General features: G+C 39.2%; 1 protein-coding gene across 2 annotated transcripts in view; it reads right to left on the bottom strand.

Annotated features, from left to right (window-relative positions):
• Window positions 1-12,899, bottom strand: part of EPC2 (enhancer of polycomb 2) — a 96,184-nt gene that overhangs the window by 9,149 nt on the left and 74,136 nt on the right. For both annotated transcript variants that reach the window (XM_020785669.3, XM_020785670.3), the window contains exon 10: window positions 12,502-12,845. In XM_020785669.3, coding sequence (XP_020641328.3) covers window positions 12,502-12,845 — 344 coding nt within the window. The remainder of the gene's footprint in view (window positions 1-12,501; window positions 12,846-12,899) is intronic.

Genomic DNA, 12,899 nt, shown 5'->3' on the forward strand with positions numbered 1-12,899 from the left:
CAGAAGATTCATGAAAGATTAATTTTAATATTGTAGGACTGTTATTAACAGTGGTCTTTTTGTCCTGGGAGACAACAATATGGAATCGTTGATTTAAAAGTTCCTCAGTTCAGATAAAGGGGGGGGGGAATCAATATTTAAGGAAAGCTACTTGAAAATGCAGCGGTTCAGGATATGAAAGTTAATCAAATGAATCAGAAAAGCAACCCACAGCTCTGGGTAGCACCTGCAACTTAAATTGCTCTTAATAATAACTCAGTCACCAGTGAATAACTTCAATGATACTCTAAGGATCTGTATTAATTCTTGCCTTTTCTTTGAAACACTAGCATGATCGTGCCTGTGTTTTGAAAAGTGGCTACATCCTTCAAGAAGTACAAATAAAGACATTTGCTATAATCAATGGATTTTCAGGGAAGCAAAGCAACAGCCTGGGAAATTTCATGTGTCCAATTCACCTTAAAAGGAAATATGGCAGTGTTTTCTACAGAGGTACTATTTTATAGGGAAAATGTGTACAATATTATGCATATTATCAATTGTATATAACATGTAATTCAATTTCTAAAGGCGAGTAAAATGTGGCATATATAATAAATATGCATTCTAATTTTGCACACTATTCTTATAATTCATCTCTTTAAATGTATGTGCTCCTGTAAATTCATGAGATGCATTGGGCCACTTATCTTGTGCAGTCAGGAAAATAACTCTGCAGTGTTTAATTTCACTTCTCAGAAATCCTGTCTTTCTGTCAATTTCTAAACAAGCCAGCTCCAGTCAAGCTGGTTTGTCAAACTGGCCAGAGTTCGTTTAAAATCATGAGTACAGTTTTGGCTACAGTACAGCAGTTTAACCACTATGCCATGAGGCTAATGTAATAAGCAAGCTAGGCATATACAGTAAGTCATGTGAGAAATCAATCTCAAAATGTGTATGATGCCATGTGGCACAGCTGTTTTCTTAGCTATATTCAGTTCAACCCACCATGAGCACCTAACCTAACAATGAACCTAAAGCTCAAGTTCACATGTATGTTTTTGGGTATATTTCTGTGAAGCAGTTAATCAAAATGTGTTTCATTAAAAAATTCTGTATTTTTTCAAAAAAGGTAACAAGTCTAAAACTAAATTTCCTAAAAATACAGCACATTATAAATGAAGTGAGACAAGGCAAAGTCAATGAGGGAAAAGGAGATTCCCAAATTTTGCAACTTATTAACAGTTTTGTCTCAAACTGTTTTTGTTATCTTTCTCCTCATTGTGTTGTGTTGTGGAGCAGTTCTTCTGTTGCAGCAGCATTAATTCTTAGCCCTACTTGCAGTAAGGAAAAAACCAGGAATAAAGAGAAGCACTAACTACCAATTTTCTGAAGTATCTGTGACAAGCTTAAATTATATACTGTAACATCATTTATGAAAAGCTAAGAAATTTCTTAACCACCTTAGACTGCCTTGTGACTGGAGAAGCTCCTGGAGTTCTCTAAGCAGGCATTCTGTTTTTGACAACTATCATCACATCTGAATATCACCCTCAGAAATAGCTTCTGCACATAGGTGATGAAAATATTTAACATGTCTAAACACTAGAACTGCCATTCTAGGAACACAGAAGCCTATCGTCTACATTTTAAAATTAATACTTCATTTGATCAGAAGAACTGCCGAAGTCAGACGACTCAATGAAAGATTTATACGATCTCGAGAGAAACCAGACCCGATGATTTATTGCATAATCTATATTTAGATTATGGGATAAATAAAAAAATTGACAGATTTTGAATCAGGTTTGGGGCATTTACAAAGTATTTTATAAATCCTTGGAAACAGCAATACTATTTCTATTCTCTTGAATTAAGCCACAATGAACTCAGTAGAACTTACTTCTGAATAAGCATACGCAGGATTGTGCTGTTCAGACTGCAACTGTTATTAATATGAGGAACCAAGTCTTCATTTTATTTTATTATTTTTATTTGTTCATTCATTCAATTTATACACCACCCATCTAGACCGAAGTCTACTCTGGGTGGCTAACAATAAGACATAAAAGTAAAAGCAATATAATTAAAGAAAAACAACAGTGACAATATAATTCCAGATTGCAACGTTATTAATGATGACAGGAGGAAAAGCCTGCCTAAAGAGCCAGGTCTTAAGTTTGCTCTTAAAAACACCCAGCAAGGGAGCCAGGCAGATTTCTGCAGGCAGACTATTTGAGAGGCAAGGGACCACTGCCGAGAAGGCCAGGTTTCTTGTTCTTTCTCTCCGGGCCTCCCTCAATGTTAGGCCGCACAGCCGCCTGTCCTGGCTAGAACCAGTGATCTTTGCACGCAACTCAGTTTATTTCTAGACTGAATAAATTGATCTTCATACACACAGTATTGAGACATAAAATCACACCCCAATAAAACGTCAATGGCAGAATTCTGGCATTCTTGGGACAACTTACCGTGGTTTGCTTACATAGAAAACTAAGAAAACAAACATCACTGTTTGCAATTCAGCATTGCCAGTATGTATACTGTTTTTTTACAGGTATGTTGCCCATGTTTATCATATACAGTAGTACCTTGGTTTACGAAATTAATGCGTTCTGCAGGACGTTACATAAAACGAAAAATTTGTACACTGAAATGCGGATTGCCATAGGAACGGGGGTGGTGCTATAAACCTCCAGACAATGCATCCTGGGGAAACTTTCTTCATAGACCAAAAAACCCCGGAAAAAAACCACCTGTAAACCGAGGCATTATTTTCAATTGATTTCTGTTTGTAAACTGAAAATTACATTAACCGAGGTATTCATTACTACTGTAGTAACGTAACAATGCATTGCACTAATTCAGATAGCAGGTGGGAGATGATAGAATGCTCTTGTATGAAAAAGAAATGGTAAGGCAATACAACAGAGCTAGAATTTTCTGCATTTAGTATTTTCTTTCCCATGGGGATGTATCAAACATGCACACTTCTAGAATAATCATAAGCATTATATGCCATCATGTCAATTATGACCATTTCCAGGGTTTTCTAAGTACAGAGTACTCAGAAATGGTTTATAATTTCCTTCTTCTGGAGACATCCTGGGATTATGCATCTTGTCCAAGACTGTACAGGTTGGCACTTCCCCAGGAGGCAAAGTGGGGAACTGAACTCCCAGCCTTGCTGTCTAAAGCAGTAGTCTAAAAAGTATTCCATTGCAGGGTAAGCCCCTGCACTACTGTGACCATTTTTGATTTCATAACAATGGCCAGAATCTTGTTCATCAAAGTGTACTGACTGTAATGCTACTGTGTCATAAATGTGGCAGGTGTTCCACCACAGGAAGAAGGACTGCACAAGATTTGGTCTTGTGGCTCCCATTTTGACCAAGGACACCATTTGCTGGCAGAAGTGCTTGTGGATAATCCTTCTGTCTTGGCATGATTATAGCTACCATATGTGTAAGGTCAGGTTTACATGGAATGTCCAGAAAGAAGTCAAAGGTAACAATAGTGACACGAACCAACAATAAAACAACAATAACACTATGACACTCAACCTGAATGAAGAAACCAAAATGCTAGACATGACATTTTTAAGTTTCATTAAATATTTTCCTTCACTAACTTTAACTAGCAAACACTATCTTTGCACTGTGTTTTACTGGGGTATCATCACTTTTTTCTTAGTCTAGAACACAGATGTGCAATCATACAACCCTTACACAGCCATAATTCTGCAATGTGTCAGTGGCCACAAAAGTTGTCATTCATCTCTGAAAAAAGAGGCAATATCCTATTGCATAGCCCCTTCTATGCAACATAAATGACACTGTCAGCTACAGATTGTCACTGATTATAATTCCTTTTTAAAATGTTGAGGTGAACATGATCTATCATTATAAGAAATGGTAACATGCACTTCAAAATAAAAAAGATTTAATCAGAGGCAATTGGCTGATAGATCACTCATGCTGCACAGACAGAGCTATGCAACAGGACACTTTGAAAGTTTCCCAGAATTAGGAGAGCTAAATCAATTTTTAAACAAGGCAACCTTATCCACATATCTTGCTCCAAAACCAAATTGCAACTCCTCCTTCCTTTACCAGCTGCTGGTTTTGAGTTACCTAGCCAACTGCCCAACAGCACAAGGAGTTACAGGAGAAGCTTAATTTTGTGAAGGATATATACTGGCTTCCTAATTACAATGCATTGAAAAGAAGAACAATGTGTTGTTTCCATTCACAATACAAAGCAAAAGTGTGCTGCTTATATACTGCCACATAGCACTTAAAACACTCTCTTAGTGGTTTACAATTCAATTATGCAAGCTACTCATTGCACCCCCCAATTGGGTACTCAATTTACTGACACTAGAAGGATGGAAGGACAAGTCAGCCCTGAGCCAGCTACCTGAGCCCACTGGGATCAAACTAAGGTTGTGAGCACACTCTCAGCTGCAGTATTGCAGTTTAATTACAGCCTTTCAATCTGCCACACACTCAACTGAGAGTAAGAATTGTGTTATAAGAACCTCAAAACATGAGATCTGAGTTCATGTCAATTATCTTTGGCATGTTAATACTCACTAACTAATAACTACAGTGGTGCCTCGACTTACAAACTTAATTGGTTCTAGAACTCCGGTCATAACTTGAAATGGTTGTAAGTCGAAGCACCATTTCCCATAGGAATGCACTGAAATGCAATTAATCCGTCCCAGCCGAAGGAAAAAAAATCACACACACACACACAACCTCTGCAAGACCCATCGGAAACGTGATTAATCCGTTCTGGCCAAAGGGGGAGGGAGCATTGGAAATGCAAAAAAAGCAAAGCAGAAAGCAAGCAAACCGTGCGATACCCATCGGAAATGCAAAAAAAGCAAAGCAAAAAGCAAACAAACCCCGGAAGACCCATAGGAAATGGAAGGAAAAAACCCAAAAAGCAAACAAACCCTGCAAGACCCATCAGAAATGGGGCGGGAACACAAAAAAGCAAACAAACCCTGCAAGACCCATCAGAAATGGGGCGGGAACACAAAAAAGAAAACAAACCCTCCAAGACCCATTAGAAATGGCGGGGAACACAAAAAAGCAAACAAACCTTGCAAGACCCATCACAGCATAGAAACATAATCCCACCACCCAGCCCAAAACCACGCTGCAAAACCCACCCAGAACAGTTTTTAAAAAGCAGAAAGCAGCACCTTACCTTACCAGGCAGTCTGAAGCCTCCTCTGATCACACTCACTCTAACCTTTGGGATGAAAATGCTACAAAGAAGCAGCCTCTTCACCTACCAACGGTTAGCAATTTGGATTCCATGCCTTTTTTTCTCTACCATTTTTTGGTTGTAACTCGAAGCTCCGGACACAAGTTAAAACAAAATTTTGCGGTCAGAGTTGGTCGTAACTCAAAATGATCGTATGTCAGGATGTTCGTAAGTCGAGGCACCACTGTACTAGGCTTCCCCATTCTTACACTGAAATCACCATCCATTTGTGAGCAAACACAGGTACATATAGAAATATATAAAAAGTAGGGCTCTAAACCATTTCTTGATGGTAAGAACTATCTACCTAGAATAAAAGACTGTGCCTTTTCAATAGCAGGTAACATTAGTATTTTCATATTCTTTTACCAACTGAAACACAAAACAGGGTACCTTTTCCAGAAATCTACAGGCATTTTTATTAAAAGAATTTTTGCCTGCTACTAAACTTGGGAAACAAGGCAGAAGAGAATGCCATGATTTTTATCAATTCCACAAAGAGATCAAATTCAGTGCTATGGACTATGTCTTTTCTGGAATATACTGTAGTTGATTCCCAATTACACAATGTTGATACAGCTTTTCCTCATTTTATCTCATCAATTGCGTATGGTCTGTATATCTCTGTTCAAAACTTTGGGGCAGCAGATTATACGTTTTGTGTTGAGGAAATTGTTCCAGAAAGCATATTTAATGTTGCTGCAATCACCATATGTGACATGATTGTCTGAATGTGAGCAGTATTATAACTGGATTTTACTTGTTGCCATTTCCTATCAACAGCCACTATCTGTTCCCCATCTGTAGCACTGCCCAAATTTTAATTATTTGAAAGCTGCATTATAGTTCAAATCCAGTCATGCTTTTAAGATGAGGATAACAACCATCATGGCTATTTAACAGCCCTCCATTCAATGTGAAGGAGATACTAGTGCAGGATGGGAGCGGGGTTACAGTGAAAATGCTAGGAATCTAAATTGCATTTGGAGTAAATTTTCATTGTGAATTGCTTTGTGGACACAACTTCCAATACTTAAAAGGCAATGTTCACTAACTGAAATTTAGTACACTAACAAATGACACAATGCAGTATGAGTTACATTTCTAAAATAGTTTGCAGACTAGTATTTCTGAAGCTCATAGACAAGAATTTACTAGACAACCTTAAGAAAGCTACTGCACCTCAATCTCAGGACAAAGCTGTAATATAATATATAATATAATAATATAGTGTAATATAATAATTAGTATTACTAGTACTATTATTCTTGGATACTTTACAGGACAGTTGTAAGGACTACTGTAAAAAAAGATTATTTATTGGATTAGATTCAGACTTAATAACACTCAAAACAGACCATCTGAGTTAATGAAACTAATTTGGCCACGATTAATATCTCAATTTAATCAAAGCCAATATAATTATCACCATTATATCTACAGAATAATTTATAATCCTGATGTATAACTGGACCATTGACTCGTCAACAACACAGTGGTTATGTTGGTTCTTTTTCAGCAAACGTTAGGGAAATTTTGATAGGATCTAAATCCTACCCAAAAGTATTAGATAACAAAGCACTGATCTTTATCTTTCTGCTTTTTATAGAAGAGACAAAGACTTACAGTGGTACCTCAACATATGGATGTCCCGACACATGACCATTTTGAGTTACAGTCAACCCTCGACTTACAAACAGCCCTAGTTACAAACATTTCGACTTACAAACCACTCTGATAGAAAAATATTGACTTGACTTGCAAACTTAGATTCGAGTTACAAACTGGAAAAAATGCATGAGAGGTGGGGAAAGCACAAAATTTGAACTTTCAGTTAACTGTTGGCCAGTGAAGAGGGTGCTTGTCTGCTTCCTTGCTCTTCCCAGCGTTTTGAGAGTGGATTTGGAGACAGTCTTCCGACTGCCTGGTATTGCCTGGTACAGTGCTGTACGGACTGTATTTTTATTTTTTCACTTTTTAAAAAAATTTTGATTTTTGGATTTTTAAAAGGTGTTCCCTCCCTCCTTTGCTGCCCCCTTTCCCCGCAAAAGGTGCTTGTTTTGGCTTGTCTTGATTGAAAAGGTGCTTTTCAAGGTGATCTGTTGTCTGAGAGGTGCTTGGTTTTTCCCAGAAGGTGCTTGTCTTGGCTGAAAACGTGGTTTTCAAGGTGTTCTGTTGAAAAGATGTCTGTTCCCTGCTTCCCTCCTTCTTTTCAACCTAAGTCATCTTAGGTTAAAAGGAAAAACAGAAGAAAATTCTGCCCCTAGTGGTAGGAAAGGATTAACCGGCTTTGCATTAGTTCCTATGGGAACTAATGATTCAAGTTACAAACCGTCCCTTGACCTAAGAACCAAAAACAGCTGGAACGGATTAATTGGTTTTCAGTGCATTCCTATGGGAAATGCTGAATCGACTTACAAACTTTTCGACTTACAAACTTCCTTCTGGAATGGATTAAGTTTGTAAGTCGAGGGTTGACTGTACCAGAAAAGGGCAGGGAAAAAAGGCGGGGAATTCAAATTTGCTAACCGTTAGAGTGAGTGCGTCGGATGAGGCTTCGGAGTGCCTGTAAGGTAAGGTGTTACTTTCTACTTATTAAAAACTGTTCTGGGTGGGTTTTGCAATGTGATTTTTGGCTGGGTGGTGGGATTATGTTTCTATGTCGTGATGGGTCTTGCAGGGTTTCTTTTTTGGTTTTTTTCCCCCATACCCAATGGGTCTTGCAGGGTTTGTTTGCTTTTTTTGCATTTCAAATGGGTATTGCACGATTTGTTTGCTTTCTGCTTTGCTTTTTTTGCATTTCAAATGGGTCTTACACAGTTTGTCTGCTTTTCTTCCCCCCCCCTTCGGCCGGAACCAATTAATCATGTTCCCGATTGGTCTTGTAGTGGGTTTTTTTTAATCAAGGAGGAACATACTGCAAGTTCTGATTTGGCTTATCCTTAAGCAACAGGTCACCATGTAACAACACCTACTTTCAGTAATTCATAGATAGATACCTTTATCATCAGTCAAAGTATCTCTTTCTGGCCATCTGCAGCAACTGACCACTGCACACTGATAACACATGTTTATCATTTGGAGATATTAGAGGAACATTTTGCGCAAAGATGGACATGATAAAGGACAAAAATGGGAGGGACCTAACAGAAGCAGAAGACATCAATAAGAGGTGGCAAGAATACACAGAGGAATTACAGTGGTGCCTCGCTTAGCGAGTGCTTCGCTATGCGATGAATTCGCATAGCGAGGGGGTCCGGGCCATCGCTGGAGCGCTCGCTCAGCGATGGCCCCTATGGCGATTTTTCACTTTGCGATGATCGCTAAGCGATTCGCTTAGCGATCTTCGCAGAACGAAGCGGGGGAGAACAGCTGATCGGCGGTTCCAAAATGGCCGCCGGAAGGTCCGCGCCGCATTTTCGCGCCCTGCCCTCGCTTACCGAGGGCGCGAAAATGGCGGCGCTATGGAGAAACATCGCTTAACGGTGAGTTTTTTATTCTCGTTTAGTGATGTTTTCGCATAGCGAAGGTTAATCCGGAATGGATTAACCTCGCTATGCAAGGCACCACTGTATATCAGAAAGATGTGGATATCCCGGACAACCCAGACAATGTAGTTGCTGACCTTGAGCCAGACATCCTGGAGAGTGAAGTCAAGTGGACCTTAGAAAGCCTGGCTAACAACAAGGCCAGTGGAGGTGATGGCATTCCAGTTGAACTATTTAAAATCTTGAAAGATGATGCTGTTAAGGTGCTACATTCAATATGCCAGCAAGTTTGAAAAACTCAACAGTGGCCAGAGGATTGGAAAAGATCAGTCTACATCCCAATCCCAAAGAAAGGCAGTGCCAAAGAATGCTCCAACTACCGCACAATTGCACTCATTTCGCACGCTAGCAAGGTTATGCTCAAAATCCTGCAAGGTAGGCTTCAGCAGTATGTGGACCGAGAACTCCCAGAAGTACAAGCTGGATTCCGAAGAGGCAGAGGCACTCGAGACCAAATTGCTAACTTGCGCTGGATTATGGAGAAAGCCAGAGAGTTCCAGAAAAATATCTACTTCTGCTTCATTGACTATGCAAAAGCCTTTGACTGTGTGGACCACAACAAACTATGGCAAGTTCTTAAAGAAATGGGAGTGCCTGACCACCTTACCTATCTAGTGAGAAACCTATATGTGGGACAGGAAGCAACAGTTAGAACTGGATATGGAACAACTGATTGGTTCAAAATTGGGAAAGGAGTACGACAAGGCTGTATATTGTCCCCCAGCTTACTCAACTTATATGCAGAATACATCATGCGGAAGGCTGGACTGGTGGAATCCCAAGCCGGAATTAAGATTGCCGGAAGAAATATCAACAACCTCCGATATGCAGATCACACCACTCTGATGGCAGAAAGTGAGGAGGAATTAAAGAACCTTGTAATGAGGGTGAAAGAGGAGAGTGCAAAAAACGGTCTGAAACTCAACATCAAAAAAACTAAGATCATGGCCACTGGTCCCATCACCTCCTGGGAAATAGAAGGGGAAGATATGGAGGCAGTGACAGATTTTACTTTCTTGGGCTCCATGATCACTGCAGATGGAGACAGCAGCCCCGAAATTAAAAGACGCCTGCTTCTTGGGAGGAAAGCGATGACAAATCTTGACAGCATCTTAAAAAGCAGAGACATTACCTTGCCAACAAAAGTCCGAATAGTCAAAGCTATGGTTTTTCCTGTCGTGATGTATGGAAGTGAGAGCTGGACCATAAAGAAAGCAGACCGCCGAAGAATTGATGCCTTTGAATTGTGGTGCTGGAGGAGACTCTTGAGAATCCCCTGGACTGCAAGGAGAACAAACCTATCAATTCTAAAGGAAATCAACCCTGAGTGCTCACTGGAAGGACAGATCCTGAAGCTGAGGCTCCAGTACTTTGGCCATCTCATGAGAAGAAAAGACTCCCTGGAAAAGACCCTGATGTTGGGAAAGTGTGATGGCAAGAGGAGAAGGGGACGACCGAGGATGAGATGGCTGGACAGTGTCTGCGAAGCAACCAACATGAATTTGACCCAACTCCGGGAGGCAGTAGAAGATAGGAGGGCCTGGCGTGCTCTGGTCCATGGGGTCACGAAGAGTTGGACACGACTAAACGACTAAACGAAACGAACGAAATCAATATTTATCACATGAAATTATTTAGTTGCAGCTATAATATTTTAGCTAAACAGCCTAAACTGTATAATACTGCATCTGCAAGACTAGGAACACATACAAAGGCAAACTCTCAGTCACAACCAAATCTGGAAAAACTATATTGCTTTACATACTATGCATTTCTTAAATTCCAGTATGTTAGGGGGAAAGAACTGGGAGAAAAAAAAACACATATGCCTCTCTCATCAGAGACTCCTCATTTCCAAAATAATTGGAGGATCACTGGAAAAATAATCTTTCAGTGAAATACTCTTTAAAATAAAGTTTTATTCACTCAAAATATATTAAAAAGCAGGAAGACTGTTATATAAGAAATCTAGAACAGTAATCATTGGGTACATTACTGAGTACTGTACAATGTTACACATTTAGCATGACTCCAAATATGCTACTAGTCCTTATATAATGACTGTGTAAGACTGTTTTCTAAAACAGTAGTCCCCAATCTTTTCCCAACTGCGGACTGGTTGGGGAGGGTGTGGTGTGCCCGCAGGGAGCGGAGCATGCTCACGTGCATGCACACAACAGCACTCGCAGGGGGGGTAGGAGATCTGTGTCCACGGCCTGGTCCTGGATAGGCCGCGGACTGCTCACAGACCAGGGGATGGGGACCTCTGTTCTAAAATATACTGTTTCTTTCCTATATGAATTGCAGTTTTTAATTTTCAATGTTTATTTTCTACTATTTTGCATATGGCAAAAATTAAAACACATGAGCTTGAATAGAACAGATTACAACAGCTTCTTGCTTTTCCTCCCTTCATCCAACACTGTGTATCAGTTTTGCCTGTACTAATTTAACAGTGCAATCCTCTGCATATCTACTCAAAAGTAAGTCAAAGTAACATCAATGGGACTGCTTCTCCAGTAAATAAATCTCAAAAGAAATTCTTTCCCAGCAAATATGCACAGGATTACATCTTAAGCCATTTATAATCTAGTCTTATGCACACTTATTTTCCAGTTAAGGTCCAATACATGAAGAATTGACTAATCTCTAAATTCATTTGTTACCCACCTTGGAGCATTTCTACTTTTCAAGGAAGTCCAAATATTTTTAAAACACAGACATTACTCTATATATTTCAGAAGTATCCTAAAACACAATATTACACAGTATAGATAATAAGTAATAAATGATACTATAATATAGTTCGCTAAAGGAGTAAAATAGGCTTAGGTTTGAAATAAAAAGAAGAATTAGCCAAAATTCTTTCATAAACTTAAGTGGCATTAAGCAAATGACATCACTCACATCGGGCAACCCAAAGTTTGCCTTTGTATGTGTTCCTAGTGCTCTTCCATTAGCAGTGGCCAAGTAAGAGTCTCTCCTATGGTCCTTCATTGTGCATGATATGCAAAGCATTTTGGCAACTGTAAAATCCCCAACTTTTTTCTTTCCTTCCTTAAAAAACGAGAAACCTTGCTAAGCCCACGGCTTCAAAATGTATTGAAATTTTATATTTTTTGTGCAGCAGGTGAATGTGAATTAATTTATCACTCTCAAATGTAATGTTGTGCTACGGCATGGATTTAACATTGCATCAATGATGTAGATGGAATTGCTACTTGCTCTAGAAGAACTGCTATCAATAGGTAATCAGTTATTAAAAAGACACTGAACAAGCACTGTAGATTTCTTGCACTACTGAGTGTAGCTTGAAGTCCACTCAGCAGGAGACTAGCTGTGTTTGCTGAACTGTACTCCCAAATTCCCACATAATTGCAAACACAGTGCTTCTTTCCATGTTTTACCTCATTATCAAGCAAACTGTATTCTCCTTCTATTTCAAATCTGTTTATTTCCTTACATTTTAAATCTGTGATATCAAATATTCAAAGGTGATCTTATATGAAACAATGTGAAATGGAACGAAGTACTTACATGAACAAACAAAAGATTTATATGTTATGATTTCATTTTGTCTTTTGCAATCATCCCACAAACCACTCACCTTCTCATTGCTAGAAACTTCAGTTAGATCCAAAGTGTAAGACAATAAATATGTATTTTGCGTTCAACATTGCAAATCCTTGCGTACCTGAAATGCCATTCTTGCTGGTGTTCAATAAAGCTACAGATGGCGCAGAAACTCTTTTATTATTCACAGCCTGCCCTGGTTTCCGTGAGGTACATTCTTCACTATCACTGTCTTGTAAGTTTAGTAGCCTTGGTTGAAAACACTGAAGTCGACATGATCTGATATTGCTTAGTATTTCAGAAAGGGAAAGTCTATTTTCATAATGTTTATTGGAAGCATTGGTCCGTGAAAAATTTGACGTAAAGTCTAGATTTTGGGAAGAGCTTGAACAACTGTTTAGCATATCAGGGTCAATCTGTTTCAGGACAGGATCATGTTCTGTGGCTATCCGGTCCATCAGCACCCTGTATTTTAAAGACAGGAAGGAGGCAAATGAAATATCAACATAAATACAAACT

The sequence above is a fragment of the Pogona vitticeps genome, chromosome 1, assembly GCF_051106095.1.
Source record: "Pogona vitticeps strain Pit_001003342236 chromosome 1, PviZW2.1, whole genome shotgun sequence".
Classification (NCBI taxonomy): Eukaryota; Metazoa; Chordata; class Lepidosauria; order Squamata; family Agamidae; genus Pogona; species Pogona vitticeps.